General features: G+C 46.1%; 1 protein-coding gene across 1 annotated transcript in view; it reads right to left on the bottom strand.

Annotated features, from left to right (window-relative positions):
• The window catches only part of pde8b (phosphodiesterase 8B), a 208,828-nt gene extending 187,758 nt beyond the window's left edge, over positions 1-21,070 (bottom strand). The window contains exon 1 of the mRNA XM_055631505.1: positions 20,500-21,070. Coding sequence (XP_055487480.1) covers positions 20,500-20,769 — 270 coding nt within the window. The 5' untranslated portion in view covers positions 20,770-21,070. The remainder of the gene's footprint in view (positions 1-20,499) is intronic.
• Between the last annotated feature and the right edge of the window lie 716 nt (positions 21,071-21,786).

Genomic DNA, 21,786 nt, shown 5'->3' with positions numbered 1-21,786 from the left:
CCACTCTCAGCATATGACAGTCCCGCCATCCCGGGAATTAACCTTGTAAAGGTACGCTGCACTCCCTCAATAGCAAGAATATCCTTCCTCAAATTAGGGGACCAAAACTGCACACAATACTCCAGGTGTGGTGTCACTAGGGTTCTGTACAACTGCAGAAGGACCCCTTTGCACCTATATTTGATTCCTCTTGTTATTAAGGCCAACATGCCATTTGCTTTCTTCACTGCCTACTGTACCTACATGCTTACTTTCATAGATTGATGTACAAGGACCCCCAGATCCTGTTGTACTTCCCCTTTTCCCAACGACGCCATTTAGATAGTAATCTGCCTTCCTGTTTTTGCTACCAAAGTGGATAACCTCACATTTATCCGCATTAAACTTCATCTGCCATGCATCTGCCCACTCCCCCAACCTGTCCAAGTCACCCTGCATTCTCATAGCATCCTCCTCACAGTTCACACTGCCACCCAGCTGTGTGTCATCTGTAAATTAGCTAATGTTACTTTGAATCCCATCATCCAAATCATTGATGTATATTGTAAATAGCTGCGGTCCCAGCACCGAGCCTTGCGGTACCCCACTAGTCACTGCCTGCCATTCTGAAAGGGATCCGTTAATCCCCACTCTCTGTTTCCTGTCTTCCAACCAATTCTCTATCCATGTCAGCACTCTACCCCCAATACCATGTGCCCTAATTTTGCCCACTAATCTCCTATGTGGGACCTTATCAAATGCTTTCTGAAAGTCCAGGTACACTACATCCACTGGCTCTCCCTTGTCCATTTTCCTAGTTACATCCTCAAAAAATTCCAGAAGATTAGTCAAGCATGATTTCCCCTTCGTAAATCCATGCTGACTCGGACCGATCCTGTTACTGCTATCCAAATGTTCGGCTATCTCATCATTTATAATTGACTACAGCATCTTCCCCACCACCGATGTCAGGCTAACTGGTCTATAATTCCCTGTTTTCTCTCTCCCGCCTTTCTTAAAAAATGGAATTAGGGCTGTTTTCTCGGACAAAAGTCACAGCCTAAAATTTAAAGCCAGAGCTTGTTTTATGAGTTAAGTTAGGAGCTATTTCACCATGCTTTGAACTATTTTGCACAGGGGACTGTGTTAATGATAACAACAGTTAATTCTAAACGAAAGGCTGCAAGAGATGATATTTGAAGGGCATGTGGCTGTCAAATATTTAGAGAAATATCACAAATTAGTTACGGGCTTACTGAATAGTGGAGGGAGCTCAAGCAGCTACATGGTTTACTCCTGTTCCAAAGTCCAAAGCATCATTAGTAAGTTCCCAGGCTTACGTTAGACCAACATATCTCAGGATGTGCAATGCGTTAATCACACCATTAACTGTAGTTTCACTCTCATGGAGCAGTGGAAAAGAATAGCCAATTTGTAAAAGAGAAAGCACCTACAAAACAGATATATCACCTAGAAATTTATTTCAGCGTTCCACCAAGACATCTATTCTACTTTAGTTTAGCTTAGAGATACAGTGCGGAAACAGGCTCTTCTGCCCACCGAACCTACACCGACCAGTGTTCCCCGCACAGTAACACTAAACGAGGGACAGTTTTTACATTTATACCAAGCCAAGCCTGTACGTCTTTGTAGTGTGGAAAGAAACTGAAGATGTTGGATTAAACCCACACGGTTGCTGGGGAGAACATACAAACTCCGTACAGACAGCGCCCGTAGTCGGGATCGAACCCGGGTCTACGACGCTGCAGGACAGCAACTCTACCGCTGCGCCACTGCGCCGTACTCTGAGTTAGTGAGGAACTAACGGCAATAACGGTAAAAGATGAAACTCTTCCTTATTACATAGAACGTGGAACATAGAAAAGCACTGGACAGAAATAGGCCTTTTGACCCACGTTATCTGTGTCAAACATATTGCCAGGATAAACTCATGTTCATCTGTCTGCATGTGATCCATATCACTCCATATCACTATCAAAAAGTCCCGTACACACCACCACCAATCTGCCTCCACCACCACTGCTGCAGCACATGCTAGGCACCCACCACACTGTGTAAAAAACCTGCCTCCGCACATCTCCTTAGAGGGGGGTATGAATTACATGCAGGCAGATAAGAATTGTCCCTGGCATCATGTTTAGTACAGATATTGTGGGCCGAAGGGCCTGGTCCTGTGCCGCACTGTTCTATATTCTATTTTCTATGTTCTATGAATCTACCAGCCTGCCTTTAGAGGCTTACAATAGCAGATTTGCAGTGAGTGGCACCAGTTTTGGGGGATCAAATTGCCCATGAACTGTGCTGTTGAAATAGGAGGAATTTTGAGGAACACACCAAAGTTTACTTGCAGGAAGACAAAAATGCTGGAGAAACTCAGCGGGTGAGGCAGCATCTATGGAGCGAAGGAAATAGGCATGCGAGCAACATTGCCGGACCTACTTCAGTTGCACAGACCAGATACATGTTTTTTAGATACACTTGCAGATGTATCCAAGGCCCCAAGGCAATTCTACGTATGTGTCAGGTCCTTGCAAAGTTTAAGAACGTCCGAGGGCAGAATCCTTGTGATTTACACACAAAATATTCATCTGCCTGGGTTAGAGACGGTCACGAGATTTCCAGTCTGAAGAAAGGTCTCGACGCGAAACGTCATCCATTCCTTCTCTCCAGAGATGCTGCCTGCCTGTCCCGCTGAGTTACTCCAGCATATTGTGTCCATCTAATGCCCCTGTCCCACTTAGGAAACCTGAACGGAAACCTCTGGAGACTGGGCGGCCCACCCAAGGTTTCCGTGCGGTTGCCGGAGGTTGCAGGTGGTTGCCGGAGGTTGCAGGTAGTGGAAGCAGGTAGGGAGACTGACAAAAACCTCCGGGAACCGCACGGAAACCTTGTGTGGGGCGCAAAGTCTTCAGAGGTTTCCTAAGTGGGACAGGGTCTTAAAAGAGCAGAATCAACATGGATTTGAAGGGATAAAATGCCTTCCTTTCATGTTGTTATAAGGTGCAAACTACATACCCATTGTAACTGATATTTAAGAGACAGGAGCATGTGCTCTATCAGTGGGTACCATCACTCATCGATGGCACATTGTAAACTATGCTCAACAGATAGATCTGACTTTTAATTTATCTCATTAGCCTTCACTTGTAGGAGGCTGAGAGAGAAAGATAGATCAGCCAGCGGAGTGGACTTGATGGGCCGAATAGCCCAATTCAGCTCCTTGAACTCATCAACATAAGGTGCTTGCAGTGAGGGGGACACCATTAGACACAGAAATCTCACAAAAATGTAAAGTCCAAGGATTAATTGTTGAAACGCTGAGATGCTTCCTTTCCGTTGGCAATAGGCTACTGTTGGCAGCAGACTGGGCCATGATACTATGATTAAGAATGAACCACAGATGCTGTTTAAATCGAAGGTAGACACAAAATGCTGGAGTAACTCAGCGGGTGAGGTAGCATCTATGGAGAGGAGGGATTGGCGACGTTTCGGCTCGAGATATTAATAGGGTGCAACGTCTCCTTCTATTCCAAGACCAATCTCTTGCCCCCACAGTCTTTTTCATCTGCCAGAAGAAAACCGTGGAACTGCAGATGCTGGATAACAAAAAAAAAAGACACAAAGTGCTGGAGTAACTCAGACAGTCAGGCAGCATCCTTGGAGAACATGGATAGGCGATGTTTTAGGTCAGGCTCTTTTCAGGCTGATTGGGGGGGGGGGGGGGGGGGGGGGGGGGGGGGGGAGGAAGAGGATAAAGATTGGCAGAAAATAGGTTGATGTGGGTGAGGGGTGGCAGCGGGGTTTTAGAGACAAATGGTTGGACAAAGGCCGGTGATGAATGGACAGAAGGTGTGAGACACAAAGTAGTGCGGAGTTGCGGATTACAAAGCTAGGGGGGTAGAGGAAGGAATGTAGGTGGAAGGGGAGGGGTATATCGAGGAGAACAAGCTCGGTCTACCAACCGGATATCCCAATTGCCAACCTTTTCAACTCCTCTTCCCATTCCCATACCAACCTTTCTGTCCTAGACCTCCTCCATTGCCAGAGTCAGGCCGCCCACAAACTGGAGGACAGGAAACTTCATATCCTGCTTGGGCAGCTTATGTCCCTGTCCCACTTAGGAAACCTGAACGGAAACCTCTGGAGACTTTGCGCCCCACCCAAGGTTTCCGTGCGGTTCCCGGAGGTTGCAGGTAGTGGAAGCAGGTAGGGAGACTGACAATAACCTCCGGGAACCGCACGGAAACCTTGGGTGGGGCGCAAAGTCTCCAGAGGTTTCCGTTCAGTTGCAATCAAATGGTGTGAAGATTGAATCCTCGTATTGTAGGCAATGTGAAACCCTCCCCGTTTCTTCCCTCCACCGCCTTTCCCCCCCCCCCCCCCCCCCCCCCCCCCCCACCCCCCACCGTCCTCCGCTGTGCCTCACCTGGAACTCGCATCTATCTATTCCCCACCCCCTCACCTCCCCCACCCCACCTATATTCCTTCTTCCAGTACAGGAAAGACGTACTGAGGTAAATAACCAGACATGTTGTGACTGAATGATGAAGTAGGGAGAGGGGCGGAATGGCGCACACAACCTTCAGTTCATGACGTTCTAATAATATCAGCACACGTCTATGAAAAGCACTTCATGGATAACTTTAAAAATGAACGCAACATTGAGGTTTAGGCTTCCAAGCTGTTGTTTAATTGCTCGTGCTCATTATTCTGTCCACACACCTTGCACAGATAAAGTCAGGTTTGTGGAATTAGTGCTGAGGCCTTGATTTACATCACCCCAGAGCCTCGCACCCGCTTATAGCGGTAGGGTGGTGGTTTCCCAGTCATAAAACATGAGTTACTGGGCTTTGGCGCATTCTAACACTATTTCTTGCAGTCACAGCTGTTTTCTTATTGAATCATTGATGGATTCATGCAGATAAATGCAAGGTGTTGCATCTTGGGCAGTCAAACCAGGGCAGGACCGTCACAGCGAACGGTAAGGCCCTGGAGAGTGCTGTAGAGCAGAGGGCCGATTCACACATGTAGGTGCGCAGTTTCCTGAAAGTGGCATCACAGGTAGATAAGGTGGTCAAGTAGGGTTTCAGTACATTAGCCTTCATCAGTCAGGATATTGAGTATAGAATGTAAAAGGTAGTTGAGGCCAGTTCATTGGCTATATCTAAGAGGGAGTTAGATGTGGCCCTTGTGGCTAAAGGGATCAGGGGGTGTGGAGAGAAGGCAGGTACAGGATGCTGAGTTGGATGATCAGCCATGATCATATTGAATGGCGGTGCAGGCTCGAAGGGCCGAATGGCCTACTCCTGCACCTAGTTTCTATGTTTCTATGTTTCTAAAAACAAGGAACTGCAGCTGCTGGTTTAAACCAAAGAGAGACACAAAGTGCTGGAGTAACTGGAGAGTCAGGCAGCATCTCTGGTGAAAAAGGATAGGTGACGTTGCATTTCTGATCCGAAGAAGGGTCCTGACCCGAGATGTCAACTATCCTTTTTCTCTCGAGATGCTGCCCTACCCGCTGAGTTACTCCAGCACTTTGTGTCTATATTGACTAGAGAAGTCGGGATGTTATTTGTAGGAAGGAACTGCAGATGCTGGTTTAAACGGAAGAAACTTTTCTAGGGTCTATTTCTTAACTTTCTTCTCTAACTCCTTTTCTAAGGGGCTTTCTTTTCCCAACCCTTTCCTGCACCTTCACGACTCTTTCTCACTTTCCTTACTTCTTTTATTTCTATCTTTTTTAAAGTTCAAAAAGGAAGGGGTACAACAAATGTAATGAGATATATATGTGAAATAAATAAATGATTGAATAATGAATGCATGCATGATTGCATGCATGAATGAATTGAATGAATGAATGCGGATAAATGAATGAATAGATAAATAAATAAATAAATAAAGATAAACAGATAAATAAATAAAATAAACTGAAGAAAGACACAGAAAGCTGGAGTAACTCAGCGGGACAGGCAGCATCTCCGGACAGAAGGAATTGGGTCTCTGGCGCTGTGAGGCAGCAACTCGACCAGTTGCACCACTCTGCTATGTTCCAATATAAACATAACACTGGCCCATTAAGATATTTAGTAACTTAAAAGTTATAATATGGAAAAGAGTTCTTAGATGTTTACGCTTCATCAACAGCAGTTCTAATTCTCAATGCTGCAACATTCCTAGACACTTTGAATCAATTATTTTCTTTCATTCTAATAGGTACAACATGGGCAGCACGGTGGCACAGCAGTGCCAGAAACCTGGGTTCAATCCCGACTATGGGTGCTGTCTGTACGGAGTTTGTACGTCCTCCCGTGACTACGTGGGTTTTCTCCGAGATCTTCTCACACTCCATATATGACATACATGTTTGTAGGTTAATCGGCTTGGAGTTGTATACTTGGCATAAGTGTAAATTGTCCATAGTGTGTGCTGGCTTGTGTTAATGTGTGGGTATTGTTGACTGGAAAGATACCCTAGCAGGGATGAGAGTGGAACAACAATGGCAGGTATTTCTGGGAATAAAACATGAGGTGCAGGATCAGTTCATTCCAAAGAGGAAGAAAGATTCCTAGGGGGAATAGGGGCGACCGTGGCTGACAAGGAACGTCAGGGACAGTATAAAATAAAAGAGAAGTACAATGTAGCAAAGATGAGTGGGAAGCCAGAGGATTGGGTAATGTTTAAAGAGCAACAGAAGATAACTAAAAAGACAATACGGGGAGAAAAGATGAGGTACGAAGGTAAGCTAGCCAAGAATATAAAGGAGGATAGTAAAAGCTTCTTTAGGTAGGCGAAGAGGAAAAAATAATTAAGACCAAAGTTGGACCCTTGAAGACGGAAAAAGGTGAATTTATTATGGGGAACAAGGAAATGGCAGATGAGTTAGAAACATAGAAACATAGAAAGTAGGTGCGAGAGTAGACCACCAGGTCCGTCGAGCCCGCACCGCCATTCGCTCATGGCTGAACACTAAACAGACACACTTACCCACAAACAGTAGACACAAGACACAGAACACAAGACACTACCCTCCCCCTTATACCGCTATCACCCCTCTTCCCGAACCTCGTGATGTTGGGGGGGCAAAAGTCCGGATAAAAAAGGGGTCACAATTCGCTTAAGGATAAGGGGGAAATCCTTTAAAAACCGAGATGAGAGGAGAACTCAGGTCTTATTTCACACGTAATCCCCTTGGCAGCTAAAAAAAACCATCTATTTTAGTCTTAAATATATTTAAAGTTTTCTGCTTCCACTGCTCCCTGGGGCAGTCTCCATAAATTAAACCCTCTCTGCCACAGAGGGTATTCTGCAACCAGTCCCCTAGTTATATTTCCCCGATCATTGGAACATCCTCGGTGCATAGATGTGGCCCTTGTGGTTTCAATGGGCCTCTCATTCTTCTAAACTCCAAAGGGTAGAGTTCCAGCCTACTTAAGGCAGGTGTCAATCCCCTCATTGGGATATTAATCTTGTAAATGATCGCTGCCATGATCATATTGAAATGGCTTTGGTGCAGGCTCTAAGGGGCACAAACAATCTGCCTGATATCCTAGTGGCCAGAGGATCTGGGGTGACGGAGGGACTGAAGGAAATCCACATTGGGCAGGAAATGGTGTTGGATAGACTGATGGGACTGAAGGCTGATAAATCCCCAGGGCCTGATGGTCTGCATCCCAGGGTACTTAAGGAAGTAGCTCTAGAAATAGTGGATGCATTGGTGATAATTTTCCAACGTTCTATAGATTCAGGATCAGTCCCTGTGGATTGGAGGGTAGCTAATGTTATCCCACTTTTTAAGAAAGGCGGGAGAGAGAAAACAGGGAATTATAGTCCAGTTAGCCTGACATTGGTTGTGGGGAAGATGCTGGAGTCAATCATAAAAGATGAAATAGTGGCACATTTGGATAGCAGTAACAGGATCGGTCCGAGTCAGCATGGATTTACGAAGGGGAAACCATGCCTGACTAATCTTCTGGAATTTTTTGAGGATGTAACGAGGAAAATGGACAAGGGAGAGCCAGTGGATGTAGTGTACCTGGATTTTCAGAAAGCATTTGATAAGGTCCCACATAGGAGATTAGTGGGCAAAATTAGGGCACATTGTATTGGGGGTAGAGTGCTGACATGGATAGAGAAGTGGTTGGCAGACAGGAAACAAAGAGTAGGAATAAACGGGTCCCTTGCAGAATGGCAGGCAGTGACTAGTGGGGTACCACAAGGCTCGGTGCAGGGACCACAGCTATTTACAATATACATCAATGATTTCGATGAAGGGATTCAAAGTAACATTAGCAAATTTGCAGATGACACAAAGCTGGGTGGCAGTGTGAACTGTGAGGAGGATGCTATGAGAATGCAGGGTGATTTGGACATGTTGTGTGAGTGGGCAGATGCATGGCAGATGCAGTTTAATGTGGATAAATGTGAGGTTTTCCATTTTGGTAGCAAAAACAGGATGGAAGATTATTATCCCAATTATGTCAAGTTGGGAAACGGGTAAGTACAACGGGATCTGAATGTCCTTGTTCCTCAGTCAATGAAAGTAAGCATGCAGGTACAGCAGGCAGTGAAGAAAGCGGATGGCATGTTGGCCTTCATAACAAGAGGAGTTGAGTATAGGAGCTAAGCGGTCCTGCTGCAGTTGTACAGGACCCTAGTGAGACTACACCTGGAGTATTACGTACAGTTTTGGTCTCCAAATTTAAGGAAGAACATTCTTGCTATTGAGGGAGTGCAGCGTGGGTTTACAAGGTTAATTTTCATGATGGCGGGACTGTCGTATGCTGAGAGAATGGAGTGGCTGGGCTTGAACACTCTGGAATTTAGGATGAGAGGGGATCTTATTGAAACATATAAGATTATTAAGGGTTTGGACACGCTAGAGGCAGGAAACATGTTCCCAATGTTGGGGGAGTCTAGAACAAGGGGCCACAGTTTAAGAATAAGGGGTAAACCATTTAGAATGGAGATGAAAGTCCCCCTGATTAAAATGTTTTCTATGTGTGCTCTGTTGTCACCTTCAAGCTAACAACGATCTATTCTACATTGTGCTTAATCCGCATCTCCTTTGATATCTTGTTTTCATACCGTACCGTTCATTATCTCTGTGTCTCTCAGTCTGAGGAAGGGTCTTGACACAAAACGTCGCCCATTCCTTCTCTCCAGAGAGGCTGCCCGTCCCGCTGAGATACTCCAGCATTTTGTGTCGATCTTCATGGCAAATAGTTAACCCCAGCAGCATGGAGCTGTCCATTCATTGCACCAACATCAGCGCATACATAGACACACTGTTCAGCATCGTGCCTGCTTTTGGGTTTAGCTTGAGGTTTATTATTGTCATGTGTACCGAAAAAAAATTGTTATGCATTTTGTCCAAGCAGATTAGATAATGCTATTATAAATAGAATAGAATCAAACTCAACTACAATAGGTAGAGTAAAGGGGAAGATACTGAGTTCTCAGCATTGTAGTGCATCAGTTCCACAGTGGCCAATGTCTACAATGGGGTGGAGTTGAATCAGACAGTAATCTAACTTATGGAAGAACCATTCAGAAGCTGGTTTTCAGTGGATGTTGTTCCTGAGTCTGGTACTACGCACTATGAAACTTCTGTTTCACCTGCCTATGGGAGTGGGGAGGAGAAGGAATTTCAGCTTTGTTTTTAGTTTGTGGCTGTGATATCCCTGGCTTGGTAGAAACATTAAAAATAAATAGGTGCTACGAGTCATCACCACCATTCATGACTGATCATCCAAAATCAGTTCCCCCACCATTCCTGCTGCCTCCCCAAATCCCTTGATTCTTTTAGCCCCAAGTGTTATATCTAACTCTCTCTTGAAAACATCCAGTGAATTGGCCTCCACTGCCTTCTGTGGCAGAGAATTCCACAGATTCACAACTCTCTGGGTGATAACGTTTTTCCTCATCTCAGTCCTATATGGCCTACCCCTTATTCTTAAACTGTGATCCCCCTGGTTCTCGATTCATTTCCATCAAAGTGCCTTCGCTGCCTTGTTGGAAGATAACCACTTGGGTGGGTTAGGAGTTACGTATAAAGCTGGCACATTGCCACCTTTTGAAGGACATAATGGGTTTTTAACGACAACTGGCGGCTCCCTCTCTCGACCTCTCCATGACCCTTAGTTTGTAAGAACATTTATCTGACAGCACAGGATGAAAAGGCAACTTCTTGCAAATTCGATTAAATGAAAATTACAAGTTTATTTAAAATTCCAGATTAATCAAATTTAAATTTTGCAGCTGTCGTGATGGGATTTGAACTCAGCTCTCTGAAACTATTGGTCCAAGCCTCTGGGTTACCCATCCAGTGGGGTGGGAGATTGCAACCTTCACGTGGTCCACCCTGTTTCGATTAATGCAATCAACCTGACATGCACAAACAAATCGATCAAATAGAACAAGTTGTCCTACAACTTTAGGCCGTGCACGCCATATGCAAGGAGATGAAGAAGACCCTTCCAGTAACCTAACCAACGCAACAGGATGTCTCTGCTGGGTTCTTACAGTATCTACCTGCCAAATAACAGGTTTCCATTGATCCTGCCAAATAGCAATTTATAGACACAAAAAGCTGGGTTTTCCATTGATGGAGAGAGTGGGTGACTTTTTGGGTAGAGCCTTCTTCAGACTAGTTAGGGACTATATAGACAATGTCAGCCAGAAATCCCTAAACGGAATCATTTATAGAAGCAAAACAGCTGGTGTATTCTGGATGGTACACAAAAAAGCTGGAGAAACTCAGCGGGTGCAGCAGCATCTATGGAGCGAAGGAAATAGGTAACGTTTCGGGACGAAACCCTTCAGATGATCAGCCACGATCATATTGAATGGTGGTGCTGGCCCGAAGGGCCGAATGGCTTACTTCTGCACCTATTTTCTATGTTTCTACGAAACGTCACCCATTCCTTCTCTCCAAAGGTGCTGCCTGTCCCGCTGAGTTACTCCAGCATTTTGTGTCTATCTTTGGTTTAAACTGGCATCTGCAGTTCCTTCCCACACATGATATAAACATAAAAATGTTCTATTCTGTGCCTCTGGGTAATAAAGTCCTAGATTTAAATGCCACTGCAATGAGCCAAGGACAAAAGTCTACAGCTGATGGAACAACAGCATTCCACTGATTTGTCTGAGATGCTATCTCTCTAATGGGACGTTAAAACTGCTCTCTCGGATTAATGATAGGAAATGGCATTACTTAATGGAGACAGGGGCGAGGAACGGATGTCAGAACGCGCTAGCGAGGGCAGTGGTGGCGGCAGATGTAAGGAGCAATTTATAGAGGCCAATTCACCTCCTGGAGGCAGATACCACAGCGGCATTTAAGAGACTTTTGGAGAGGCACGTGATATGCAGGGAATGGAGGGATATGAATTATATGCAGGCAGATAGAACCACTCTTGGCATCATGTTTGGAGCAGACTTTGCAGTTCAAAGGGGGGCTGTTCCTGTGTTGTTCTATGTTATCGCAGCCCATCCTTAATTCAACGTTAGTTGAAGAAAAAGTATTTGCGTAATCACTGTAACAATGCTATTTGCAAATAGGCTACCATGCTTTCTCTGTTAAACAGATAGGTCAGAAGTACTTTATTGGCTGTAATGTGCTTAGGTAGGTCCTGCAAGGGATAAGAAGGATGCTAAGTGATTGCAAGACTTTTTACGTCACTACATTGAGCACAAGAGCCCGTTTCCATGCTGCAAGACTCGATGTACTTTGTTTAAGGCCTTGCACATTGAAGAGATGGACAGAGCTGTTTATAATGTTCATGTTATAGGAACAGAATTAGGCCATTCGGCCCATCAAGTCTATGCCGCCATTCAGTCATGGCTGATCTATCTTTCCCTCTCAACCCCATTCTCCTGCCTTCTCCCCATAACCCCTGACACACGTACTAATCAAGACTCTGTCAATCTGCACCTTCCCGGGATGGCGGGACTGTCATGTGCTGAGAGAATGGAGTGGCTGGGCTTGTATACTCTGGAGTTTAGAAGGATGAGAGGGAATCTTATTGAAACATATAAGATTATTAAGGGTTTGGACACACTAGAAGCAGGAAACATGTTCCCGATGTTGGGGGGAGTCCAGAACCAGGGGCCATAGTTTAAGAATAAGGGATAAACCATTTGGAACGGAGACAAGGAAATACTTTTTCATACAGAGAGTTGATTGGGGATGATCAGCCATGATCACATTGAATTGCGGTGCTGGCTCGAAGGGCCGAATGGCCTACTCCTGCACCTATTGTCTATTGTCTATTAAAAAATATGCAATTACTTGGCCTCCGCAATCTTCTGTGGCAATGAATTCCAGATCACCACCCTCTAACTAAAGAAATTCCTCCTCAACTCCTTTCTAAAGGAACGTCCTTTTATTCTTCACCTCTGGCCCTGGGCTCTCCCACCAGTGGAAACATGCTCTCCACTGTATCCAGGCCTCTCCACTGTATCCAGGCCTCTCCACTGTATCCAGGCCTCTCCACTGTATCCAGGCCTCTCCACTGTATCCAGGCCTCTCCACTGTATCCAGGCCTCTCCACTGTATCCAGGCCTCTCCACTGTATCCAGGCCTCTCCACTGTATCCAGGCCTCTCCACTGTATCCAGGCCTCTCCACTGTATCCAGGCCTTTCGCTAATCGGCTATAAAAAGTATTCTATTGAATATACTATTCGGTATTTCTTTTTACATATGAGGTGAAATGTATGTACAAGGTATGTGGTTCTATCTTCATAGCCGACACTGAGTATTCCTGCAAAAAAATTCCTACCTTAAATTGGCAACCCTAATTGACCATGTTTTACGTGCAAATTGTGCATAAAAGTGTGTTTTATCTCATGTGCACAATGCTCGCAGTCATTTTTAGTTCAAGTCAGGCTCATTGGCCTAGTGATTGTTATGTGCCAGACACCCTGAGGCAACTGAAATTTTAGCAGCGCCAGTTGCGAACCACACTTATAGTCAGCAGGCAAGGAGGCTTCTGGGCCCATCAACGGCTGCCCGTAAAGACACAATGTTGTCAAGCTGGCAAAGGTACGGGGAAGATTTACAAGGATGTTGCCAGGACTAGCATTGAAGTTTGTCAAACAAGTCAATGCCGTGGTAAAAGCTACCTTCTTCCAGCTTCGCACGATAGCTAAAATCAAACCGTTCCTCCAATTTGACGACCTTGCAAAGATCATCCACGCATTTATCTCCTCCAGCCTTGATTCCTGCAACTCCCTATACACTGGCTTCAGCCAATCATCCCTGTCCCGCCTGCAATTGGTCCAAAACGCCGCAACGAGACTTCTGACTGCCACCCGTAAAAGGGACCACATCACCCCGATTCTGGCCTCTCTCCACTGGCTCCCAGTGCGGTTCAGAATCAATTTCAAGCTCCTCCTTTATGTTTACAAAGACCTTAACGGGCTTGCCCCCACCTCCATCAAAAATCTGCTAATCCACCATTCTACCTCCAGGTCCCTCTGGTCGGCCGACTTGGGGTTATTGACCATCCCGCGATCCAGGTATAAGCTCAGGGTCGACTCAGCGCATCCCTCTCCTCATCAGAACTGCCCCCTCCATCGTCTCCTTTAAGTCTAGACTTGAAACTTATTTCTACTCACAAGCGTTTGTTGAGGGAGCGCTGTTTGTATGTATTTATCAGGCACGTGCCATCAGGGTAGGCAAGGGTTGTCAGTGCCTGCCCTGACTAAAATTATAAAATGGTCATTATTTTATATATATACTGCGCATGCCCACCAGACTACTGCGCATGTTTCTTGGCTGGTTTTTCAAAGATGGATAGTGATTACCTGAAGAGTTTCTCGAAGCAAACTTATGAGGAAGAGACCAAAATAATTAAAAATGGCAGACCAATGCCGGAACTCAAAGAACTTCAACAGCGCAAAGGAACAAAAATAATGAGAACATTTAAAACAGCTTGGTACAACAGGAAACAAAGAGAGAAGAATGCATTTTGTGTCCAAATAATATGGTAAGTAAATTTCTTTGGGCTATATGTTTTTAAATACTTTATTAAGAGATAGGACCTATTGAAGACAAATTACTTGATAAAAGTCGAGAGAACGTTTCCACGATTTTTTAATGCCGACTGACAGCTCGCCAGGGAGACATTAATCTGGCATGCGCGGTTTTCAAGATTTTTAAAAGCCACTGCCTACCCTGACTAGTTACTCACGGCCTGTGCCTGATATTTATGTATGCATTGTTAGATCTATGTACCGCTGTATGTAGAACATTAGTGCCTGCACTGATGTAAAGCACTTTGGTCAACGAGAGTTGTTTTTAAATGTGCTATAGAAATAAAATTGACTTGACTTGACTTGACGAGAGGGTCTGAGCTATAGGGAGAGGTCGAATAGGCAGGGACCATGTCACCATGTCCACACCTAGGAAGTAAAACGGTACAAATTCTACAGAGAGCAAGTTGTCATTTTTGTATTGTATTGTATTGTATTGTATTCAAATTTATTGTCATTGTCTCAATTTGAGACAACAAAATGAATTTCCCTTACAGGCAGTATCATAAAAAAAATCACAAAAAAATTAAAATAAATAATAAATAAATAATAAAACATATAAAAAATAAAATTGAAATTGAATTAAAAAAAAGCACAAACACAGAAAGTCCACGACACAACATAACATAAATGGCACCAAGGTGAGGACGGCACCATAGTCCAGCCAGCCTCCCCTCCGTGTTCATCCGTGGTCGGGGCCTTCCGAGCACCTGCAGTCACCGCCCCGGGTGGCCCGATGTTCAGGCCCTCACGCCGGGCTGGTGGAACGCCGACGCCGAACCCCGACGGTGAGCATCCTCCTCCTCAGCGGCCCGGACCTTCTGATCAGCCGCCTCACGCTGCTGGAGTCCGCAGCTCCTGAGTCCGGAGGCCGAGCCGGGCAGAGTCGCAGGACCCCGCGTTGTTGATCAGCGCCGCCCGCGTTGGGAGCTCCGCAAACCGCAGCTCCATGATGTTGGTGCAGCAGGTCCAGCACTCCGGGCTCCAGACGGTGACCCCCGGTAAGGCATCACCAGCCCCACGATGTTCCAGCGCTGTCCCGCCGCTGCTGGAGCTCCGGTCGATCCCGGCAGGGAAAGGCCGCGCCAATCCAGGTAGGTAGGCCGCTGTGGGGGTGGGGGGGGGGGGGGGCTGGGGGGGGGTGGGTGAGGACGCGACTCGAATAATAGTCGCGTCCTCACCAGGAAGCGGCTGAAGAACGGTATCCCCCGCACCGTGCCCTCTTCCCCCACATAAAGACACCAAAAAACCAACAAAAAAATACACTTTTACATAACTAAATAAACAAAAAAACAAAAAGATACCGGGCTGTAGGTGGAGGCTGCTGGCACCAGTACCACCGGAAGTACAACACCTGAAAGGTTTGGAAAGGGTACAGAAAAGATTTATGAGGATGCTACCAAGATTAGAGGGTCTGGACTAAACAGAAGGGTTGATCAGGCTGGGTCCCTATTCCTTGGAACACAGGAGGATGAGGGGTGATCTTATAGAGGTGTATAAAATCATGATAGGAATAGATCGGGTAGACGCACAGAATCTCTTGCCCAGAGTAGGGGAATCGGTGACCAGAGGACATAGGTTTAAGGAGAGGGAAGAAACATAGAAACATTTACCAATTAACCTACAAACCTGTACGTCTTTGGAGTGTGGGAGGAAACTGAAGATTTTGGAGAAATCCCACACAGGTCACGGGGAGAGCGTACAAACTCCGTACATAGAAACATAGAAAATAGGTGCAGGAGTAGGCCATTCGGCCCTTCGAGCCTGCACTGCCATTCAGTATGATCATGACTGATCATCCAACTCAGTATCCTGTTCCTGCCTTCTCTCCATACCCCCTGATCCCTTTAGCCACAAGTGCCACATCTAACTCCCACTTAAATATAGCCAAATAACTGGCCTCAACTACATTCTGTGGCAGAGAATTCCAGAGATTCACCACTCTCTGTGTAAAAAATGTTTTTCTCATCTCAGTCCTAAAAGATTTCCCTTTTAACCTTAAACTGTGACCCCCTTGTTCTGGACTTCCCCAACAACGGGAACAATCTTCCTGCATCAAGCCTGTCCAATCCCTTAAGAGTTTTGTAAGTTTCTATAAGATCCCCCCTCAATCTTCTAAATTCTAGCGAGTACAAGCCAAGTCTATCCAGTCTTTCTTCATATGAAAGTCCTGACATCCCAGGAATCAGTCTAGAGAACCTTCTCTGTACTCCCTCTATGGCAAGAATGTCCTTCCTCAGATTAGGAGACCCAAACTGTACGCAATACTCCAGGTGTGGTCTCACCAAGACCCTGTACAACTGCAGTAGAACCTCCCTGCTCCTATACTGAAATCCTTTTGCTATGAATGCTAACATACCATTCGCTTTCTTCACTGCCTGCTGCACCTGCATGCCTACTTTCAATGACTGGTGTACCATGACACCCAGGTCTCGTTGCATCTCCTCTTTTCCTAATCGGCCACCATTCGGATAATATACTTTCCTGTTTTTGCCACCAAAGTGGATAACCTCACATTTATCCACATTATACTGCATCTGCCATGCATTTACCCACTCACCCAGCCTATCCAAGTCACCTTGCAGCCTCCTAGCATCCTCCTCACAGCTAACACTGCCCTCCAACTTCGTATCATCCACAAACTAGGATTCAATTCCCTCGTCCAAATCATTAATATATGTTGTGAATAGCTGGGGTCCCAGCACTGAGCCTTGCGGTACCCCACTAGTCACTGCCTGCCATTCTGAAAAGGACCCGTTAACTCCTACTCTTTGCTTCCTGTCTGCCAATCACTTCTCTATCCACATCAATACTGAACCCCCAATACCGTGTGCTTTAAGTTTGTATACTAATTTAATAGGAACCTTATTTCACACAGAGTGGTGGGTTTGTGGAACGAGCTGCCGGAGGAGATAATTGAGGCAACTAATATCGCAATGTTTAAGAAACATTTAGACAGGTACATGGAAAGAACAGGTTTAGAGGGATGTGGGCCAAACACACGCAAGTGGGACTAGTGTAGCTGGGACATGTTGGCCGGTGTGGGCAAGTTGGGCCTTTTTTCCACGCTGTATCACTCTAAGATCAGCAGTGAGACCAATTTAAGGGTCTACATAGAATGATCCAGAGCTTGCACGTGTAGCATCGATAGGAAACATGGATAGCGTCTGAAGAAGGGTCTCGACCCGAAACATCACCCATTCCTTCTCTTCAGAGATGCTGCCTGTCCCGCTGAGTTACTCCAGCTTTGCCCCCATCAGTCTGAAGAAGGGTTTCGACCCAAAACGTCACTTTCATTTCACTGCACATCTCGTATGTGTATGTGACAAAAAAGCTTGACTTGACTTGACTTGACCTATTTCCTTCGCTCCATAGATGCTGCTGCACCCGCTGAGTTTCTCCAGCATTTTTGTGTACCTTTGATAGATGGCATGTTGGGTGGGTACCTTGTGTTTGAAGAAGGACCCTGATCCAAAGCGTTACCCACCCATGTTTTCCATAGATAGCCCCCTGACCCACTGTGTTACTCCAGCATGTAATGTTTTTTTGAAAACTGCCACAGCAGTTCCCCGTGTCTCTCTCTCCCAGCCTCAGTGTTCAGTACTCAGAATTATGAAAATAAGATATCTCTGTTCATCTCTTTGATGTTCAAGGTCTTCTTAAACAAATCACATAAAACCATACCGCACAGAAACAGACCCTTCAGAACAACTTGTCCATGCCAAACACGATGCCATATCTAACCTAGTTCACCTGCATTTAGACCTTAATCCACTCACCCTTTCCTATCCATGTAACTGTCCATTTTAAATGCTGTTATAGTACCCGCCTTAACTACCCGTCCTGCCAACTCATTCCATATGCCCACCACCATCTGTCAGAAAAGTTGCTCCTCAGATTCCCAAAGTTCAAAGTCCATTCGGCCCATCAAGTCTACTCCGCCATTTAATCATGGCTGATCTATCTCTCCCTCCTAACCCCATTCTCCTCCCCATAAGCCCCGATACCCATACTAATCAAGAGTCTATCCATCTCTGCCTTAAATAAATCCATTGACTTGGCATCCACAGCATTCTGTGGCAATGAATTCCACAGATTCACCACCCTCTGACTAAAGAAATTCCTCCTCATCTCCTTCCTAAAGGAACGTCCTCAATTTCTGAGGCTGGGATGTCTGGTCCTAGACTCTTGCACAGGTGGAAACATCCTCTCCAAATCCACTCTATCCAGGCCTTTCACTAGTCGGTAAGTTTCTATGAGGTCCACCCTCGTCCTTCTAAACTCCAGCGAGTACAGGCCCAGTGCCGTCAAATGTGGCTGGCTTTAGCTTGCACTGAACGTTATTCGCTTATCATGTATCTGTACACTGTAAATGGCTCGATTGTAATCATGTATTGTCTTTCCGCTGACTGGTTAGCAGATAGTCAGACACATGGGAGACTGCCACTGGGGCTGGCAGTGGGAGCAGTTCCTCTCGTGTCTGACACCCTTTGCCAGGGACAGGAGTGGCAATAACGCCACAAATGTGCAAACGCCCGTCAAAGGAGACTGTATACCCCGTTGCAATGTATGATTCGTAGCTTGCTGCTACAAATATTCCCGCTCAACCTCACGTATTTTTGTGAGTGGGTCTGATTGGGCCTGTGCATAGGGTTGCTAACTGTCCCGTATCAGTTGGGCCATCCCGTATATTGGGCTAAATTGGTTTGTCCCATACGGGACTGCCATTGTCCCGTATTTGACTGCTACTACTCGGGTCGAGGGGACTGTCGGTTCTGAACGCCGCGTCCGGCCCCGCTTCACCCGTCCCGACGTAGTGCAGCCCATGGAGCGCAGCAGCAGCAGCAGCAGCGCCTCGCCCGTGGCCCCATCGGTCGGCAGCCCGGCCAGCTGTCCGACCTTCGGACCATCGCTTACCGCCGACACCACCACCACCCCTCCTTCTCACGGCCGATCATCGGTTCATGAGTTGGACGGGGCGCCGGACTTAGCGTGCAGCAGAACACAAAGCCCAGCCAGCGGACCAGCTGAGGAGTTTTGGCGCGACTTCGAGCGCAATGTCCGGCACCCGGGCCAAAACTCCTCAGCTGGCCCACCGGCTGGGCTTTGTGTACAGTCCAGCACCCGGGCCAACTCATCATTCACCCAGCTACAGCCAAGTCGGTCAACGAATTGCCGTCGGGAATTTGTCCCTCATTCTGACCTTTTGCCCCTTATTTGGGAGTGAGAACGTTGGCGACCCGACCTGTGCACTACAAGTAACAAACAGATTTTCACCACATTTTCACATGGTGAACGACGATTTCTAGCCTCCTGTATCATAGACCATAGAACGGGACAGCGCACAAACAGGCCCATCAGCCCACAATTTTCCCACCGCATATTATGCCAAGTTAAAATAATCCACACGATCCATATCCCTCCATTCCCTGCATATTCATGTGCATATCTAAAAGCCTCATTTAATGCCACGATCATACCAGAGAACATAGAACAGTACAGCACAGGAACTGGCCCTTCAGCCCACAATGTTTGTGCCGAACATGATGCCAAGTCAAACTGATCGCACCTGCCTGTACATGATCCATATCCCTCTATTCCCTGCACATCCATGTGCCTATCTAAAAGCCTCTTTAACGCCACTATCGTATCAGTCTCCACCACCACCCCAGGCAGTGCATTCCAGGCCCCCACCACTCTCTGTATAACATCTATCTCCCTCAACCCTGGTAGTCATCAAAAGGATCCTTCTAAACTTGCAAGGCTTTGAGATGGGATCGGCAAACGGGGTTAAAAATACATTGAAACAATGAAAATGGGTGCGAATGTAGGCCATTCGGCCCTTCGAGCCAGCACCGCCATTCAATATGATCATGGCTGATCATCCAGAATCAGTACCCTGTTCCTGCCTTCTCCCCCATATCCCTTGATTCTGATAGCACGAAGAGCTATATCCAACTCTCTCTTGAATACATCCAGCGAATTGGCCTCCGCCGCCTTCTGTAGCAGAGAATTCCACTCTGTGGCAGAGAATTCCCTGCAACTAGGCATGAAGCAAGAGGTTGATCTGATTTAATCCCCACTCTGCTTGGGTTTCGACTTCAATCTTTCCCTCCATCTTGGTACAAGCAAAATACTCAGTGCTTCTCATTTTAATTTTCCAGTTGCAGAATGCTGTACAAATTCATCATCAGTTCCCTAAAGGCAAAAGTCAGCCAAATGTTCTCATAGTTGCAAGAAAGCAGCATTAGCCAAAAACAACTGGAATAAGCTCCCGTTACATATACACCTATAAGCATTAAAAAAAAAAACACACACACACATTTATTATTCCAGGTCAATAATCTATGTTTATAAATGGAAGTTGTGACAGATAATATAAGAAAGAAAAGCATCTTGTGGTGAGCCGTCTGCGTTTGAGAAAGGAATAGGCATTGCTGAATGCAATAAACAAGGCTGGTTACCTTAACACTGGTGTGGCTGGTTTGGGTCTCAGCTTCAATGCAGTTGCTGTTCTCCCTCTTCTCTCGGCGTGAAGAGGTACGTGTTGCACGACTCTGGTATGCCAGCATAGAGGGCAGCGATTCAGCTGCATCTGTCTTAATGAAGAAGCCGTGGACTGTTGCCGTGCCTTGGGAAATGGTGGTGGTCTGATGTGGAGAGTTTGATTCATCCGAATCTCTGCAGTAAATCACTCCGCTTTGAGAGACATGGATACTGGGAGCACAGCCCATTACTCTCAGCTTGGCTCCAGCCACTGGCTGGACTGCACTCTCTCTCTCTCTCTCTCTCTCTCCTCTCTCTCTCTCTTTCTCTCTCTCTCTCTCTATCTTTCTCTCTCCCTCTCCCTGTTGCCACACTTCTTCCAGTTAATCTACCACTCTTTCTTTCTTCACCACCAACACACCTTGATCCTTACTGTTATTTTTTTTTTCCGCCTTCTATGTTTTCCCCTTTTATCTATTATTATGTCTTTTCAACTGCGCTTCCTTTGCACTTCGTTTCCCAGCCTCTCCCCGTCACTCCCCCCCCCTCCCACCCCCCCCTTGCTTGTGCCCTCTGTTAACAAATAACACGTCTACATCATTAAAATTCTGTGTGGTCCCGAAGGCTTGTCTGTGCACCTTTAATCGATCGCCAAGCCAGTTTGCAGGCAATATCATCCGGAAAATGAATTTGTCACCATTCAGTGGGTGTTTACCTCTGAATCACACTCACATCGATCCTCTGCTTTGCTTCCCAGCAGAGATGATTGTGATAATATTCCACAAGAGGGAGAAGATGTCTCTTTAAAATCCCTATGATTCATGTGAATAACCATCTGTCCCTCCTAGTTCAACGCGATGCTTCCATCCGAAGCTGCGGTGGTAATTCATTCATTCATTCATTCATTCATTCGCTAATTTGTGACGTCAGTGGAGTCCTTGACCTTTGACCTGGTCTCAGAGGCCATCCTGATTACCCGTTAACAGCAGCATCTAGGTGTTCAGTCTTGGTTACCTGTCACTGTTGTACAGGGGCTGGATCAGGTGGACCAGCCTTTCGTGCTCTCCATCACGTCCGATCGCAGTGGCGCGCCTCACTGTTCTCCAGACCCCAAGTAACAAGCTGACATGGCCTTTTGTGCAAATCCAAAAGACCGAATAATTGCAGCCGAGTAGGTTGTTATGATTGTGCCGAATGCCAAATCGTATTTAAAGCAAGCGCTTCACTAAAATAGCAGCCGATGACCAACGGGTAATTGCATTATT

Source organism: Leucoraja erinacea, chromosome 3 (assembly GCF_028641065.1).
Source record: "Leucoraja erinacea ecotype New England chromosome 3, Leri_hhj_1, whole genome shotgun sequence".
Lineage (NCBI taxonomy): Eukaryota > Metazoa > Chordata > Chondrichthyes > Rajiformes > Rajidae > Leucoraja > Leucoraja erinaceus.
The sequence above is the reverse complement of the archived record's forward strand: the minus strand, read 5'-3'. Positions and strand labels throughout refer to the sequence as shown.